Genomic DNA, 19,946 nt, shown 5'->3' on the forward strand with positions numbered 1-19,946 from the left:
AATACAATGATCGCCATGCTAACACGCTCGAGCCCCTCAACATTATACCTGATCTAGATGCGATAATCACACATATGGGTTACATAACATAAATTTTAATGTGTTTATGAAATATCAAATCTAGTGTCAACAAAAGGAAATTTCATTTTTTGTTGTTATTTATATAACTAGTACTCCTGTCATGCGTTTATTTAAACGTAATAACATTATTATATATTCAGAGATAATGTTGTTGTGTCAGCAAACCTATTAGTTGGCACATATACATAAATAAATTTACAATGTACTTAACAAACCAGGATTATTGTTCTTCATTTTTTTGGGTGCCAAACATGGATCTGCTTCACACCACAGCCACGAAATTGTTCATGTGAACATAGAAAATTGTCCAATTGGAAAAAAAAGTTATATCAATGTTGTGTTTAAAAAATTAAAAATGTTGATGAACACGTTCTTTCCATTTATGTCGAATAGTAATGATGTACCCATAAAAAAATCGTGTTGAAACTGTTGCACAAAGTGTAAAATTATATTTTTAAAATTTTGCATACCCATATAGATAAAAATTCAATTTAAAGAAATAATAAGAGATAGCGTTATCTACTTGTTTATGAAAAGCAAAAATGAAAAAAATATATCCAATTCGAAAATGAGTTTAGACGTGTTTTTGTTTATTTGATAAATTTGAACTTTACTTATTTTTAATATATAATATTGATTTACAATTTTCAATGTCAACTCAGCTTGATTTTTAAAGGTAAACATGGTAAAGGCTTTGAACTGTAAAAAAGCACAAGGTTAAAAATAACGGGAAAAAATAGGAATAAGGACGAATCAACTGTGTCACGCGTATCCGTTAATTCAACTGAATTTTATTGTGATAGTCAAAATTCCTTTTCAAATTATGACACTTAAAAACAGCAAGCATTCCCACCATGCGGGATTTTATTTAATATACAAACTGGTACTAAAAAAAAATTACACTTTAAATTCCTCTCGTCTTGTAAACTTCAATTAATGTAACAATATGCATGGTATAAGATCTCTTCAAAACGTTTTACAGTTTTAACTAAGACGTGCTATGTCGTAGATTCATATCTTTAATGTGTGTAACTGTGTCAAATTTTCATTTTTATTCAGTAGAACATTAACTTAATGTATCAAATCTCTAATTTAAAAACACATTTCCTACTTTTTGAGATTGTATTTATCCGTAAATAGTTTTTTAGCACGTAGGTTTCAAATTACTGCGCTCTTTCTCATGCATTTTGCAACCACCAATTTTTAGAGCCTAGTTTGAGTGGACCACAGTTCTTTGTTCATGGCCGCACGCTTAACATATTTCCACCTTCCCAGTAGCATTACTAAGGGTGTGGTATACCATTTGCGCGATAAATGAAGCTATTTTTAGCCATACTATAGATTTTTGTTACACATTTATTACTAACAATTTTACATGTTCGTTACATGTACCTTCTTGTTATATGATGGGGATATGTATGCTTTTGTCCTTTGGGGTACCAAACTTAAATAAATATTGCCTTATGAAAATTGTAGTTGTTTACTATACCTAGTCAGGTAAAGTCATGTTCAAGATTTGACATTCGGAAATGAAAATGAATAAGACTTCAAGTTGGTTGTAAATAAAACTACAAATTCTAAATATATTTTGTTGTAGGTGCAAGATCTCTGCTCTTGATGACCATTACACATCTCCGGGTACTGTCTTCCTTAATACTACCAATGGCATTCAAGAATACAATGTAACAGAATGTCAAATTCAAACAAATGGTACAACAACCAAGTGCAACGATTGGATTTACGACTCTAGTCTGTTTGAAGCAACCATTATTTCAAAGGTCAGTTTTATTTGCGTGTTTGGCCGCAAATATGTATGAATTATTTGCCACTGGAAGTTTAGACAAAAATCAATACGTATCTGTATTTATTCAGTCGGAAACCAGGTTGAAATAGAACAAAAGAATCGAAGCTCTCTATTAGAGAAGGCGATAAATGTTTACTGTATTGTTTACTATAGTGACAATTTTTTTTTAAGTTAATAGAAACAAATAAAACTGCAATTTTCTTCTCAATAACGAGGTGTTTTATTTCAAAATCACCATTTGCATAAGTTTTCAATTTATCTAGTACATAGTTAAACAGAACAATTAGATATCAAGTCGACGACATGGGTATCTTTCAAGTTGGATGACGAAAATGCATAACCTCCGATTTTTTTGAAAAAAATTACCACGGACGGAAAACATATCAATCTATTAGTTCAGTAATTTTCGTGTCTGCCCTTCCATTATGTGACTGAAGAAAAAATTCCAAAAAATAAGTCACAATTGTATCGAAAAGAGAAAATCGAGTGCACCTTTTTATGTAAGGGCGTGTTTGAGTTGACTATTTTGTCTTGATATCGTTCAAAGTAAGAATATTTCACACATCGTCTCGCTCCAGATTCTATCATTTTTATATATTAAAGCTACAGGTTGACTTTATAACACAAAAAATAACAGTACTCAAAGATGAAACATATGGGTCAAGTGAAATACCTATCTAATGAGTCACAAAACCAGGAAAGGTGTGTTCGAATAGCTATTTTTTTAATGAAAGTATTTGACGACAGTCTTACAAGTTGGATGATGAAAATGCATATCTCCTAAAAAATCTATTTTTTTGTGTGTGATAACTAGGGTTTATAGTCTTCAACCACTAAAAAAAATCTAGACTGCCCTTCCACGAAATATTTAATTAGAATTTTTTTAAATGTTTATGATTTTTCGAAAATTCCACCTGACAACCGATCAGACAATAGTTTTAAGTTGAATCAATGCAGACAAGATCATTAACTGATGCGCAGTAGCTAGTTGATACATTTGTCTTTTGAAATATAACTGACATATAAGGATCGTATTGGTGCAATGTGGATAAATTTATCGGTTTCCAAGAGCAAAATTGGTAACGCGTCATCGCTACAATGGCTTCCATTTCTACGATTGTGAAAATGAACTGGCGTAATGGGGAGATAATTTTGACGAAGTAGGATCCTAACTATTATTCTGTATATAAAAGCATGTAACTTACAATGCTTTCTTAATATGATAATATCTTAAATCAAATACATGAACAGTTTTTAAATATATTTTTTTATGATTGAAAAAAAGTTATGTTCTTTTCAGATAACATTGAAGTCACTTACAGCTAGCCTCAAGTCCAAAGAAGAATAAATTTATCTGCAATTAATGCTTTTTTTGTTTGTTATAGTTTGACGTGGTATGCGACGAAAAACTCTACAGAGCCCATTTTTTGATGGGACACTATGTTGGACTTCTCATAGGTTCAATATTGTCTGGATTGCTAAGTGACTTGTACGTATACAGTATATGTTGTTTTGTAGATGTGTTTTTTAATCTATGAACACGGTGTTCTAGAGTGTATTATAATTATACTGTGTTTTGTATTTTGGTTGTTTTCGCCATTGCGTTATCCTTATAATTAGTTGTCGACTATGATTTTTTTTCTCTCGTAGGTAACTTGAGTTTCTATTAGACCTTTTCCACAACTCTCGATACCTACAGTTGAGAACGACTACGACAGGTAAAATGTGAGGGGTCGTATCAAAAACATTTAAAAAATGAGATCATTAATGATTTTATTTCTTTCATTGATAATGGTAAAACTTTCCTACCGAGTCCAAATGACATTAATTTACAATTTATTATAAAGAAAATGATGTACTTCAAGTCAAATTTCATCTATTTAAACGTTACGCTTCTAGCTGTCTAGAACAAAGCATGCTGTTCGGCCCAAAAAATAATGAAAAGGAAAAAGCGGGCCATAATGGATCTTATTCGTGAAAAACAGCAGGAATATAAAGACATTATAGCCGAAAAAATGCCCTAACTGTTAAAGACCCTCGGTGTATCTTCCGGTTCGGATTCCGAATAAAATCATAGAAAAGTTATTTGAACCCCATCAACCACACATTTAGATTTAATGCATGTTTTTCATTATAGTATGATTCTCCTTTTACAAACAAAAAGGATGAAATAAAATAAGAAAAAAATATGAAGGCGAATCATACTGTAAATTATAATATTATTAACTATAAATTCTATCGTATCAAAGACGTACAAATTACCAACATATTCAGAACTTGGTTCAGGAACACATAACATGCAACGGGGTTTTCCTAGTCTTATTTGATCCAAAACCTCCCTTATGTATGGTCATAAGTGAGAAAAAAATCTTTAGTACGAAAACAATTGAAAAAGTTTCAAAACCAAAACTATGTACTGGGAATTGGATATAGAGAAATAAACTGTGACCCGGTGAAAACAAAACAAAATATAACAAGGACAGTGTATAAATAAAATCAACGAAATTTGATCAACTTCTTATAAGAAACCCAAAATGTCATTTTAGGAACGTGGGACGACGAAGGGACAAGGTATTTTGTTTTCTAGTCCAAAAAGATTTTGCAACATTAGCAAGCTATATAGTATAAACTGACAACTTGAAATATAATTTTAATGCCATACGCAGGTATGTTAAAAAAAATCTCTGCTTTAATGTTGTAACATTGTTGTCAAAACGAACAGTCAAATATATTTTATTTTCAAAATTCATTAAGGAAAACATCAACTCTAACCTGATATCTTGAAGCGGAGAAGTCCGTCGTTGAAAAAATAGATGTTATATTTTCCTTGAATATGTACATTAACTAAGATGAAGATTGCTTAAACAACACCAAGTGGTTCGTGTTCACAAGTGTGATACGGACGGTCCAGTACTTATCTTTCATAAATTTGAAAACAATATCATTAAACATAAAGTAATGTAAATACATACAAAATAAGAAGATTATATACAGAAACATATATTTATTTATTCATTTGGTTGATATATATTCTGAAGCTATATAGTCAAGACAGTATGGAACCGCCAATCCAATATGTTACGCAATGATAATCATGATGTTTTTGTCTTTGAGACGACCAATCAATTTTACCTGTAAACTGTAGGTGTCATTAGTCGGTGTCGAGAGATGTTGAAAAGGTCTATTTAACAACGTGCTAATAGAGGTTTCTCAACATCTTACGAACGGACGAAATTCTACGAACGTATCGTTATGGAGCAGTAATTTTGTTTTAATAAAATCCACAATAAATGTCTTCCGATACTGCAGTGTTTTTAAAAGACAACAGTAAACAACCTAATATCCTTTTTTGCAACCTTGCATTTTATTGTTGTCATTAAACATCCGTGTTCCAATTTATTTTCTGTTGTTGACTGTTTCGTTTTCTTACGTTGAGTTCCGTTTGTTGACATGTCGTATATATGCGTTTGATTTATCTCCCTTATCCATTCAAAAAGAACATTTATGATAAATGTCCTTGATTAAAAAAATCAATACATCTACTATGCAATTGGTTGATTGATTGTTTGGTGTTTTACGTTCAGTGGCAAATATTCAATTCATTTCATTGCGAAATTAGCGTTTGGTAAAGGATTAATAAGTGATTGAGATAACACAACTGTAATATATTTCATATATCCACACGTCCCTTCTATGGGTCCAATTGGTTTGAGTTACTATGAGTTTCATTTTTTCGTTTCGGAGAGTATCTTGGATAGATACGTCGTAACATAGCTTTTTTTATTTATTGGGAATCAGTTTAAGAAATTTAAAGGTGCACTCTATCTATCGTTAGAAATAGAGTTTTGTGTATTTTTGTTGAAAGTATGAGTGCTACAGCCCTAAAAAATAATTGGTAGTCACATAGTTATCAAAATGTATATTTTATATATTACACACCTAACAAAAAAGAAAAATGAGATATATGAAAAACAGAGGAAATATGCACAGTATGCCATAGAAGCTTAACGGAAACAATAAACAAGAAAAAAAAATATGTAAGGTCTTTGCGTCGGAACTAAAGACATGTATTCTAAAAACAGTTGTTGGCATGACACGGGTTATGTGCTTCTCATATATGTTATGATGGTATGATACTAAACCCCTAACGGGAAGGATTGTGCCTGATGTTCATATGATGAACTCATAATCTTTCAGTCAGTTTAATTGAAGTCTGGAGCTGGCATGTCAGTTAACTGCTAGTAGTCTGTTGTTATTTATGTATTATTGTTATTTTGTTTATTTTCTTTGGTTACATCTTCTAACATCAGACTCGGACTTCTCTTGAACTGAATTTTAATGTGCGTATTGTTATGCGTTTATTTTTCTACATTGGTTAGAGGTATAGGGGGAGGGTTGAGATCTCACAAACATGTTTAACCCCGCCGCATTTTTGCGCCTGTCCCAAGTCAGGAGCCTCTGGCCTTTGTTAGTCTTGTATTATTTTTATATTAGTTTCTTGTGTACACTTTGGAAATTAGTATGGCGTTCATCATCACTGAACTAGTATATATTTGTTTAGGGGCCAGCTGAAGGACGCCTCCGGGTGCGGGAATTTCGCGCTACATTGAAGACCTGTTGGTGACTTTCTGCTGTTGTTTTTTATTTGGTCGGGTTGTTGCCTCTTTGACACATTCCCCATTTCCATTCTCAATTTTATATACTTATAATTATACTATAAAGGAAACATAAACACATGATATAATAAGAAAGGCCATGCTAACAAAACAAAACCCACAATATTTAAGTTTTAATATGTATTTCAATATTTTCTTTTATTTTTCTTGTTAAGTTTACCAATTTATAACAATATATCAATAAGAAGAGATCATTTAAATTTGGATTTAGTAGTTGGGGCAAAAAAATTATCCCGGAACTTATTGGGATGTTTTCTTTTCAAATTTAAATCGAAAGGCGTTCACTCCTAGATCTATTTTACCTCATGTCCACGAAAGAATGTTTACGGTTAATCAACTTCTAGCTAAGATTCAAAAAGATTCCTATCCCTTTCCATCCATATATCTATATTTACCTTTTTCACATATACTAAATAGTGATATTGTCATCATGTTTATTAACATTTCTTGTACGATTACTGTCCTTTGATTAAATATTATATATTCTTCGCTTACATTTGTAGACCAGTAAGACTTGCAACTGTTTCGATTGAACAGTAAATTGTATATTATATATTATATAATATCAAATAAATATAATATGTATTTGATTCAAAATGTTTAAAAAAAAAAAAGCATGCATATTTTACATATAAAAGACATTTTAAAGGGAAGAAGAGCACAGCCGATAATCCAATATTATAAGATAAATTACTGCTCCCTCTTTTCTCGTTACGGCAAGTTACGTCAAGTTAGGGCGATTTCCGTTCGTTCGTAAGATGTTGAGAAACCTCTAATATGCAGTGTTGTGAATTAATAAAGTAGGATTTACGAGTCTTGGTGTTACGTAAAACAGTCATTAATGGTTTACTTTTATAAATTGAAACTTGTACTTGGATTGAGAGTTGTCTCCCTATATCTTTCTATATCGACTTGGATAAAGTTAAATACAATTTAGTATTATATATATTTGTAAGTAGTTATCGAAGGTACCAGGATTATAATTTAGTACGCCAGACGCGCGTTTCGTCTACATAAGACTCATCAGTGACGCTCATATCAAAATATTTATAAAACCAAACAAGTACAAAGTTGGAAGAGCATTGAGGATCCAAAATTCCAAAACGTTGTGCCAAATACGGCTAAGGTAATATATGCCTGGGATAAGTTAAATCCTTAGTTTTTCGTAAAATTCAATGTTTTGTAAACAGGAAATTTATAAAAAAAATGACCACATTATTAATATTCATGTCAACACCGAAATGTTGACTACTGGGCTGGTGATACCCTCGGGGACGAAACGTCCACCAGCACTGCCGTAAGGATTTTTTTTAAAACAAAAATATAACGCACATTAAAAGTCAAGACGTCACAATCTACAAAAAAAATTTACAAAATATTAGAAACAATTCACAATTTTATGAATGAAAAATTAAAGAAAATTAAATTACCACTGTAAATTGGACAGTGTGAATGTGCGTCTATTGGATCGTACAATTTTATTGGAACAGCCGTATACCAGCGAAAGACAATTCATATAAAACAAAATATTTTTTCAAAGAAAAATAAAAAAAAGTTAAAGAGACCTTGGCAGCAATGAAATTGTAAACGTCTAGCCTGGTAAACTGCAAACCGCGGAATGATGTTTCACGGGTGAATCCATCTGTGTATATTACTACGCATAACGGTACTCGTTATGCCTTGTAAAGAAAAGAAATGTCTCAAAACTTATGTAATACCGATTTTAGTCGTCCTTCCTGCTAATACTGTTGGAGACAGATTTTGCACCAAAAGAACCTTGTTAAATTATTTCCACAGACGGTAGATTCTTTATTTATTGACGTATAACGCACACCTCAATTTATACTAAATGAATTTGAAGAAAGACATTTATTTTTACACCAGCGTAGTATATTTTCAATTTACACTTCTACAGCATTTCTTTCCATGTCAACTCTCTTGTAGATTGTCATAATGTTTAGGATTTAAAAAATATTTTCCTATCATGAAGCTTTTAAAGTCCTTTAAATGTACAATACTTTACTATAAATGTGAATAATAATTATAGTTTTTCATATTTAGATGGGGACGGAAACCAACGATGCTAGTAGGAATAACAATGTTGTTGTTTTCTATGGGACTCAGACCTTTCATGCCGTATTTCGCACTAGTGTCCATTCTCGAGTTCTTCAATGGTGCTGGTAGTATGATATCATACATTTGTCCATTTATAATTCGTAAGTTATCTAGTGTGTTTAACTATAACATTACGATTGATTTAACTATACACATATATTACAATAGTTGTAGTAATATCGAAAATAAATAACATTTGTTTCAATAAAAACTACAATCCGTATATGTATTTTAAATTAATGTTTTACATATAGTAATACAAACCGTGACCCCATCCAAGTAAATATAACTAGGTGAGAATGGCTCTCTTGACCCTTTGTGTCAGGTAAGATATAAGAGAGCTTGAAATAGAAACAATTCTTATTATCTATGAACGAAAAAAAGGTTAGAACCATAGGTTATAAAATAGATATAATTATAGTTTCCAGAGGACGTTACACAAACAAACAAATTAAGATTTTTTAAACAGTGCTGAGGCACTGACTTTTTTGCACTCTATATGTTTTACCTAGTTAACTGCCGGTATGCCAAGTATCAAGTCAGGACAACTGCATTAAACTAATTTTTTTATTAAATGACATATAACAATACAAGGAATATTATTTTACATTGGACTGTAAATAGATATAGGAAGATGTAAACATGTTATTTGATATCGAAAGTTGTGACATTAACACAATTGAAAACGGTAAGAGGAGAATGAAGGATTAAAGTAAAGAAATACCTATGCAATATTTCTTATTCTTCGTTTGTATTTTGATTTAAAAAATATTACAAAAATTTGAAATGAATAACAAACTTTAAACAGTTTAATCAAAACCATGCAGAAACGTTAATAAACATTATGTTTCTTGAAGGACAACTTTAACAATTCAAATTCTTTAAGACCGTGAAAATTACAGTTCTTTGGCATCAGTATAAATTATATTACGAAGTAAAAAAGTAAACTGACAGATAATATAAGCCATATGCATGTTATAACGTGGTCTCTGATTTTAAATGCAGAAAACATTTATTATCCTAAACTATTTGATGTTCCTAATACTCAAAAGTTCAATAAATTTAAACACTATTGGCTTAGACCAATAATATTGGTTGATGAATTTTACTCCAAGTTTCTTATATTTCGGACGAACACAGATAAAATGAAATTCGTCTTCAATGACTGCAAATTGTAAATACACGACGTGACAACTCAGTGCTTATGCATCGTCCAGATTCAATTGTAACGATTGAAAGGAAAGTTATTTCAGAACGTGCACTCCAGTACACAACACGGATACATTGTCAAGAAAAAAAACCAACCAAAAATCTTTGCCCAATTTACAGATTTTGAACGTTTTTGATCGATATCGATGCACATTTCATTATACACGGAGCTTAACATACACTTCTTTGTTCACAAGATTTTGAACCATAATTTAAACATTTGAATTTTTCATTACAATCAATGGAAGTCCTAGTTCCAGGTATACAATAACAAAATTTGTAAACTGTTAACACCAAGTTGTCTTTTGCAAAATAATATCAATTCCTTTGATCACTGAAATGAATGTCAATACTAGTATGTATTGAAATGCATTTTATTAACACTGTATTTTTAATATTTTAGTTACTGAAATGGTTGGACCTAAGCAAAGAATTCTAGCCAACTTTGCTGTATACATAACATTCTGTGTAGGAAACTATATCCTACTACTACTAGCGTATTTCTTGAGGGACTGGTCTGTTTTATATTTTGCGATAACTATATTTGTAGCTGCATATATGATAGTTATGTTGTAAGTTAAATTGAAATTCCTTTTCATCATCAACTAAAAAAAATTTTATGTTAACAAATTCAACAATTGATTCATTATCACAGTAAACAATTTGATTGATGTAACGGATCTTTTGGTGTCTATCAGCTCCAGAACATGATTTTGAGATGTGATCATGACGTCTTCAACGTTTTAAATGATTTACTTCTAAAGACGGATTTAGAAAGGTCAATCATTAAATAAAAATTGTATGACTGTATTTTATAAGCGTGGTACTTAACAATAAAAATACAAACGTAGTACAAAAGTCCCAAAACTATAGCCATCAATGTTATTGTCGCCTTAAATTCGCACCATGTATTAAACAAAACGTAATTCATAAACCATTGGCAACAATGAAAGTTATTTTGTTCATACACTAAGTATAGTGAGGGCGAAATTATCTAGATCAACCCGAGTACATTTAAAACAAACCCAGTAAATTGTCGATTTCTGCCACTTGATTATTACATGGAAGTATTATATTGACGTTAATATAATACATGATTATTAGTAGTCAGTTACTCCTCTTGTCTTTCTAACTGTATTAGCTGTTTACAGTTTCTCTCCATTGATAACGCTTTGCAGTGTTATAGTAAAAACGATAAAACAAACGGGTAAAACAAATCCTTTAAAGGGCCAAAGTTAGTCGAAAAAATACCTCACTGAAAACCAACTCTTCTAGTTGATAGCTTTATGTTTTATTAAGGTGGCATCCAACACTTGTACTAAAATTGATTTGGGTCGTTTCATTTTCATAAAATTTTGTAAAAGTATTTACTTTGATCCTTTAACAAAAATATAAAAAAATCTAAAATTTTGAACCAATCGTTTTGCCAGAAAAATTACACTGGTAGTTTGACAAACATCAATTTTGATCATTGAGAAGCTTTATATTCCTTTTACAACACAACGTAATTAAAACGCTTAGCTGACTTTACAGAGTTATCTCCCTGTAGTGTTAGGTACCACCATAAATGCTATATTCTTTGAATTTCTTAAAATTTGCATATAGTAAAAAAAAAAAAGATGATAAATTTGACTTTTTTTTAAGACTGAAATACATTTATTGAAAATCACCTGAATATAATTTACCTTGTATAACCCAGGGAAGTATACACAAGGGGCCCTGTGTTAATGATCCATCGTCCAGGGATAAACGGTGGAAAAAAAACCAATTTTATATTTGTTGCATACATAAGTTAAACATTCATATTATTGGACTGTAAATATTTACTGTTAAGTAATTAAGCCTATTATATTTGGTTTCAATTATAATTAAAGATGAAACAAGTCCGTGGCATATCTATTTAATAACGCCAAAATAATGGCAACAGTAGTTTACAGCTATTCGAAATTCATAAATCGATAGAGAAAAAACAAATCCGGGTTACAAACTAAAACTGAGGGAAACGCATCAAATATAAGAGAACTACGACACAACAGAAACACCACATTAAAATGTAGCACACACACAGAAACGAACTATAATATAACATTGATCATTTTCATGACTAAGTACAGGGCATTTTAAACTGTCTACAATTATAACTCACCAGATGCGGCAACAGAGTCGCTACACAATGGTTACAAAATTGTGTTACGTTTGATAGAAACTAGACTTGACTTTCGCAAATTAATTTTTATTTTACTTTTCTGAATGCTTATAATGACGCTGTTGATTGTTTGTTTTGACAGTTTTATTTCGGAATCACCAAGATGGTTATTAAGTCGAGGAAGAAAAAAAGAGGCTCTAGTAATTTTAAAAAAGATGGCAATATTTAATGGAAAGATTTTGAACATATCTGTGGACGATGTGGTTGTGAAGGATATACATAGAACATCCTTTCTTGACTTTGTGAAAACACTGATAAAGTCTAAAAAACTTATTGGACGATTATTAGTAATATGTCTTAATTGGTAAGTAGTTTTTCAAACCTTGCTGATTTTGTATCGATGAACCCTACACTAAAAGGACAATAAACAAAAGAGTTTGCAAAAATAGAAGTCAACTAACAGTAACCAAAATCAGCATTTTGTAGGGATTTGAGCTGTATGGTTCTTTTCGAATTCAGCTATGGCTAATATATATAATTTCTGTGTGGTTATGGACGAAAAATGTAAATAAAACTGTGGGATTTTCTTAACTGTCGAAAAGTGATTTAAGTTTATGATCTCGAATCTTTCATAGTAAAATTCCAGTAGTGTTAGACAGTCACGATTTTTTGACTTTGACATGAGAGTAAAATACTCTGTAAGGGGGAAATTGGCCTTGTCTCTTAATATAATGAACTTGAAACGTTTTTTATTTACTGTAGTTTGGCCCTGAGCATTATTCAAATACATCAATAGTCGAAATGCTCATATGATGGAGTTAAGTTTGTTAATTTAATGTTATTACTGCTGTCTAAATAAATTATTTTTTTTCTGTTAACGTTTCTTTTTGATATGCTATTTAATTATTTATTTAACATGTTTATCCTTAAGACACACATGTGCATTCAATTGTTTCAGTAAAGAACAACTTCAAAATATATAATAAACTAAGACAAAAACAATCAATTTTATTATTTTAATTAATTCCGTCCCTGAAAACAACTAAAAGAGGGGCGAAAGATACAAAAGGAACAGCCAAATTCATAGACAGAAAATGAAATGACAAAACCATGGCTAAAAAAGACAAATAACAGAAAACAAGACACAACAAGAAAACTAAAGTCTAAGCGACACGCACCCCAACAAAAAGAGGGTTATCTCAGGTGCTTCGAAAGTTTACTTATACGCCTGTGCCACTTCAATTTTTTTTTATGGTAAACGGGAGATAACCTCATTTGAATTTTAAGCTTGTTTTCATTCCATGATTATACGTGCGATGCTTATGCTTAGTACTTACAAGATTAAATTAAACAATTAAATCTTTTTTAGGTTTGCAATTGCAATGACATATTATGGTATATCTATGAATGTGGCGAAGTTCAGTGGAGATGTTTTTGTTAATTTTGCTGCGTCATCGTCAGCTGAATTTTTCGGAATAATATTCTGTTGGTTGGTAACGGACAGAGTGGGTCGTAAAGGACTCTTCTGCACTGCTATGATTTTGGGTGGTGTGACGTGTATTTGCACTATATTTACATCTCTATATGCCGATAAATGTGAGTTAACTTAAAGAAAAACAAAAACGCATGCTGCCCCTAATGATCAATTTTGTGAAAATGTCTTCAGCAAAATGATGAAAGAACATATATGTTTTAAGTATGTATTACATAGACACTACTTGAATATATTTTCTATATTTGTATACATAGCATTTGATTGATTATATGCAATTCGTTGTTTCTGTAAATTCAGACGAAAAGGAGTGGAATATTATAATTATGTTTAAAGGTTGTATCATCAAATAAAGACAGAACAAAATATTTAAATAAAAGTTTAAGGCCTTTAATACTTAACATTGCTTGAAGGGAACATGATTTGACGCATTTGAATCTCTGTTATTATATACGTAGAAAATTGTGGATTGAACCATAAAAAAGTCTTAAACGATGCCAGCCATAACCGAATTACAATCAGTATACTATAATTCAATTATAGCGTACACAACAAGATAAGCATGCCTTGATGACACACTTTTCAACATAAACAGAACGAACCTTAGCGTCGAATAAAGATGAAAGCTTATACATTTGTAACATTCACATATACATATTATTTTTTTTCAGCCATGCTGTGGTTAACAACAACACTTGCAATGGTGGGAAAGTTCTTTTGTACCATTACATTTTTTGTTATTTATATATTCACTGCTGAGTTATTCCCAACTGTTCTGCGTGCATCTGTTATTGGAGTTGCAAGCATGACCGGTCGTTTTGGGTCAATATCATCGGCATATGTAGGTGAATTGGTAAGTTTTAATAAGAACATCCTGTAAATCCATAGTTTCAACAACGAACAAAGATTAATATCTAAAAACACGAATGCTCATGATATAAGTATCTTTTGTTTAATTCTTCTCTGCTACTACTTATTATGTTAAATCACAATTGATCGAAGTATAAAATAACAACCGTCATACTACACATGTGTTTGCTAAGTTTTTGTTAATTAATTTTCAGTTTTACATAATGTTTTGAAATATTTTGTTCAATACATGATAAATTTATCAGATTACTCTAGATTTAAAAAAATAAATGTTTATATATAATTATTCTTATCGTTAAAAATCATGTGATATGTCTATGTACAGGACTATAAATAAACTCATTTTATGGAATAAAAGACAGCACTTGTTTTCAACCGCGCGTTCCGTCTTCAAAAGACGTGAGAGTGGCGCTAAAAATGGCAGCTTAAGTATGATGTCGATGCCCAGGAGGTAAATCGTATGCTCATTTGTTCATTAAACCACCAAGAAAGGAACACGTCTTGCATGAAGTTTATTTCCGCTATGCATGCTTTTGATGCTTTGTGTAGGCGACAGATAAATGATCCGAATGGACGCTTCTGTCATTTATCAGCGATAGTTGAATACTTCGATTGGACAGTCCGTCGTTTATCCAATTTGACATTTCTGTCGTTTATCAGCGATATTTGAATGACTTTGGTGATTTTGATTGGGCGCTGCGTCGTATATCAGCGGTAATTGAATGATCCGATTGGACGCCTCTGTCGTTTATTGGAGATAATTGAATGATTTGATTGGACGCTTCTGACGTTTATCAGGGATAGTTGAATTATCAGATTGGACAATGCTGTCGTTTATCAGCGATAGTTGAATATTCCGATTAGACACTTTTGTCGTTTATTAGCGATAGTCGAATGATCCGATTGGACACTTTTATGATCGTTGTTCAAAACAGTTCATAACATGAATCATTTTAAACTATATAATTGATATATAATACTGAAAAAAACGACAGTAGCATGCACAAAAGAATCGCTCAGAAAAATATATCATTCCATATCTTATCAAGGGTGACATAATACAGTCCAGGTTTGGAGTAGCACTTCCACTGATGATATTAGGAGGGTTTGGATTGATGGCTGGGTTGTTATCTCTTACTTTACCAGACACTACAAACACATGTCTTCCAGAGTCTATTGATGATGCAAAGGAAATACAAGTCAGGTAATAAAACATTTCTAGTGTCATGGAACAAAACAAAACAAATTTCAAAAAATATTACGCTGGAACATGTAACATTAGGTTGGTCCCCTCCGTAAAACATTCAGTTTGCCTTCGGAATATACAAATATTAAGACAGTTATATGTCAAGAATTTCAATAACGGCCGGGAAACAGACTAAAGTAACATAAACCTGGTATATGAACACGAACCGACATTCGATATCAGACAACAATTCAAATAGAGGAGTTTTCAGACCATTTAATGTCCAAGTTCAAACTTGGAATCAGTAAAAGTTGAAATAATATGACTTACATGAACACCGAATAATGATAGATCTAGTTCTGTTTTCACAGGTTAGGAAAATGGGTTTGTTAATAAAGTGATGCATTTTTTCCTGAATTTTGAAACAATGCTAAATTGTAACATTGAAATAGTTCGTACCTGACTAAGGTTATGATATAAATAACTATCAGATATCATACGACAACATAATAAGTGAAATTTGTAAACATGAAAAAAGTAAAAATGAAAAGACAAACATTGTTTAACAGAACAAAAGATAAAGCAACATTTGTAAGGTTAAACTGAAACTATTTTATATTTTCAAAGAATTACCAGTAGGTCGTTCTGTCTAGCCTTTAGGAAAAAAACTGGATATATCCTTTTCAAACAAAAGGGCAGATATTGAATACGGTATCATTTGGTTGTAATGCATTTGCAGTTTATTTTTTTAACATAAAAAGTAGGTGATAAGTGTATGATATCGTCAGTGTATTTTAACAGGAATAAACCGCACTGGTGTAACTAATACAACAGGAACATATCGTGTTCGTTGATCAATTTGGTTTCTGTTTAATGTTGTCTGTTCTCGGTCGCTATATTCTTTGCCATGGTGTGCTATGATGGGTGTCTTCTTTGAGTTTATTCCGATTATGTCCAGGCATAATTTGACCATATGTTCAAAATATTGTTGTATATAAATGATTTATCGAATTCGTCTTTTATGGAGATTTTTTGTGCCAAAGATTTAAATGCAAGACATCGCATATACCAGTCTTCTTATTTTAAGGACAATACCTAAAACAACCAAAATATCATGATCTGATGACTGGGAACATATTAGTAAATATAATGACTTTTGACAACGGTTTTATTTCTATGCCCCACATAATAGTGCGTCTGCTCGTTCGTCCGTCCGCCCTTCCGTCTGTCTCGCTTCAGGTTAAAGTTTTTGGTCAAGGTAGTTTGTGATGAAGTTGATTCCAATCAACTTGAAACTTAGTAAACATATTCCAAATGATATGATCTTTCTAATTTCAATTCCAAATTATAGTTTTGACCCTAATTTCACAGTCCACTGAACAAAGAAAATGATAGTGCAAAGTTCAGGTAAAAAGTTTTGGTAAAGGTAGTTTTTGATGAAGTTGAAGTCGAATCAACTTGAAACTTAGTACATATGTTTCCTGTGATATTCTCTTTCTAATTTAGATGCCAAATTAAAGTTTTGACCCCAATTTCGCAAAATGATAGTGCGAGTGGGGCATCCGTGTACTAAGGACACATTCTTGTTTTAATTTAAAGAAAATTCCTGCAATATTATGTGACACAAACTTAAAGAATGGTCAATGTTTAAATCAACGGATGATATCGATTTCAACTTAAACTGCCACCCACTTGTGTCTTTGGTATCTGGTTTTTATTTTCAATGGAATGTTAGTTGACATGAAGTTATGAAAGATATCTTAGTAATATTACAAGTGGACAATTTGTGTTTGGTCTCGTTTGATCAAATACTCGTTTACTTGTTTAAAAACGTTATTTGCGTTCCAATGTTGGGGCGCAAGCGTTCATGTATAAGGCAAACCTCGAAATCGTCTTCACGTACATGAAATAAAGACACAATCATACCACATCTTCTTTTAATACAACTATTATTCTTATTTTAACAAAAACAACGTTTATTTTAAAGTGATCATCAGTAGATCAACATACTCATTGACTTATTTTATTTGGTTGGTGAAATATCTCTGCATCGACATGTTTCCATGGTTTGATTTTAAGATGCCGGTGTGGTCGTCTCATTCGTTATATTCCGATTACTAGTATGACCTAAACCTCATTTTGACTGAGTGTGCATTTTCATGGTGATGCTTGCATAGCAAGGTTCACTTACCTTCTCGACGTACCTGAGTTCACACGATTCCCTTAGTTTTAGATGTTTGCTTTGATTTGTCTCTTTTAGCGTACTAAATTATAATCCTGGTACTTTTGATAACTATTGAATTAATTTATTAGCTTTGAAACATCGATTAATTACTCTCCCCTTTATCTATTGGAACAATATTTTAATGTTAATATATTATTTTTTTCATTTAGCAAGAAGAATGGAAATGGAACAGCTGTTAACGAATGCGAACTTGAAACATTGACAGAGAAAATATAGAATTGACTTTTTATGGGCTATTTATTCGTGACCAAAGGTGGTTATATATTCCTTTTTATTATACATATCACTGATACATAGAATTAGTCTTATTATTATAACATTAAAACAACCTATATAAGTGTACAATCGGTATACCATTCGTAAATTATTTACCTTTCAAATCTTTTAACTTAAGAAAGTGAAAAATATTCAAAATATAAATTGTATATTTAACGTTCTAAGTTATAATTAATGACGATTATATAATAAAATGAGTGACTACGAGTACTCTCAAATCTGTACTTAAGTGTCTTTGTTGTTTTCCGGGATTCTCAAACACATCAAACGAATGAAAAGCAATTGTCATACTACTGACTTGGTAGAGGCATTTCCTTATATTTGAAAACGGAGGATAAGACCTGCAATCATGTCTAGCAAAACCTCTCACTTGTATGACAATTGCATACAAATCCATTATATTGACAACAATGTGTAAGCTAAATGTGTAAATTATCAAAAATTGAGGTACAGCAGTCAACACTGTGTTATAATCGAAACTAGATTGAAAAAACATTTTCTAACAAAGAAAAACAAAATAACTATATAGACACTACTGACAACGTTCATCAGCTAAAAATTAAAGAAATGTAAAGATTAAAGTTCATGTCACATTAACTCAATTTCGGAGGTGCAAATGCGGGGCCACACTTAAGCATCTTTACAAGAAAAAGACTAAATGGTTATGTTTAACAGTTTTAAAAGCAACATTATATTACTAAAAAGGAACTGCCTCAATAAATCGGTTTTAAGCACACACAAAAATGGTACCAAGACTTAGAAAACTAGCACTTACGGAAATTAGTGTAAGGCGTATGACCAATTGCAACTGATCATTGAAGCATTTCCGCACAGCTTTAAAAGTCAACGTATTTTTAAATTTTAATTTATGAACGATGTTTATATACATATGTCTCGTCTGGACAGTTGTTTACAAAGTAGCAACCCTTACCACATCCATAACACTTTTAAATAACTGTAAATTCAAGAACTATTGCGATGTCTTTATTATTGCTTTTGATATATAATTGTGTGAAAACCACAATAATAAGAACTCTTATTCTGATAATGAAACTTGTATTTAGGCATATTGTCTTGAAATCACAACAGAAAATTCACACATTTTTGTCCGTTTCTTCAAACATTGAATAAATGCACGCAATACTTTCTACATTTACAGTAATATTCATTTTGTAATCTTAGTATTTATATGAGAACTATACGGGTAATAATCTTCTCTTGTTTTTGTTTTTTTTAAGTAGCCAATATTTGTTCAATTTTTCAACTATTCTTATTCTTTCAGCATATAATTAGAAATAGGCGACTACTTATGGAACAATTCTGTCAAGATTTAATTGGTACAATTACTGACAAAAAAATGATCGCCTATAGTAACACATAATTTCAATTATCCACATAGTTAAATCTAGTTTTTTGAAAGTATGGGATTTATTTAAAACAAACTGTCAAATAAACAGCATGTCTAAGATCTTTATTAAAAAAACGTTGCCTTACTATCAAGTTTTAGGGCAAAATTCATCGTCGACTCTGATTTTATCTGCTTATTAGGCTATAACAATGTGAAATCACATCTTCTAGAAAGCTTATTAAAAAAACTGATTGGACATCTGTCAGAAATGTTCTCGGTCATATTTTACTATAAATATCAATTAAAGGAGATACAAAAGCACTAAACTTCGAGGTTTATCTTTAAATCAATATCTTTATGAAATGGTTAAAAAATGATTTTGGCAAACACATAACTTCCATGGCATTTGCAAATGAAATATATGTATATTTTTTTTATATACTTTATGGCTTGTTCCTGCCGAAAAATAATTTTCAATCATAGACATTATGCTTAATT

At 31.2% G+C, this 19,946-nt stretch overlaps 1 protein-coding gene across 2 annotated transcripts in view; it reads left to right on the forward strand.

The window, feature by feature from the left end:
- LOC134707073 (organic cation transporter protein-like) overlaps positions 1 to 18,324 on the forward strand; it is a 38,624-nt gene extending 20,300 nt beyond the window's left edge. The window contains exons 2-10 of one of the 2 annotated variants that reach the window (XM_063566561.1): positions 1,679 to 1,859; positions 3,271 to 3,374; positions 8,623 to 8,777; positions 10,289 to 10,457; positions 12,174 to 12,395; positions 13,401 to 13,627; positions 14,195 to 14,376; positions 15,443 to 15,597; positions 17,974 to 18,324. In XM_063566561.1, coding sequence (XP_063422631.1) covers positions 1,679 to 1,859; positions 3,271 to 3,374; positions 8,623 to 8,777; positions 10,289 to 10,457; positions 12,174 to 12,395; positions 13,401 to 13,627; positions 14,195 to 14,376; positions 15,443 to 15,597; positions 17,974 to 18,040 — 1,462 coding nt within the window. In that variant the 3' untranslated portion in view covers positions 18,041 to 18,324. The remainder of the gene's footprint in view (positions 1 to 1,678; positions 1,860 to 3,270; positions 3,375 to 8,622; positions 8,778 to 10,288; positions 10,458 to 12,173; positions 12,396 to 13,400; positions 13,628 to 14,194; positions 14,377 to 15,442; positions 15,598 to 17,973) is intronic. The other variant, XM_063566559.1, reaches the window with a different exon arrangement.
- Positions 18,325 to 19,946: the final 1,622 nt, after the last annotated feature.

This window comes from Mytilus trossulus, chromosome 2, assembly GCF_036588685.1.
Source record: "Mytilus trossulus isolate FHL-02 chromosome 2, PNRI_Mtr1.1.1.hap1, whole genome shotgun sequence".
Classification (NCBI taxonomy): domain Eukaryota; kingdom Metazoa; phylum Mollusca; class Bivalvia; order Mytilida; family Mytilidae; genus Mytilus; species Mytilus trossulus.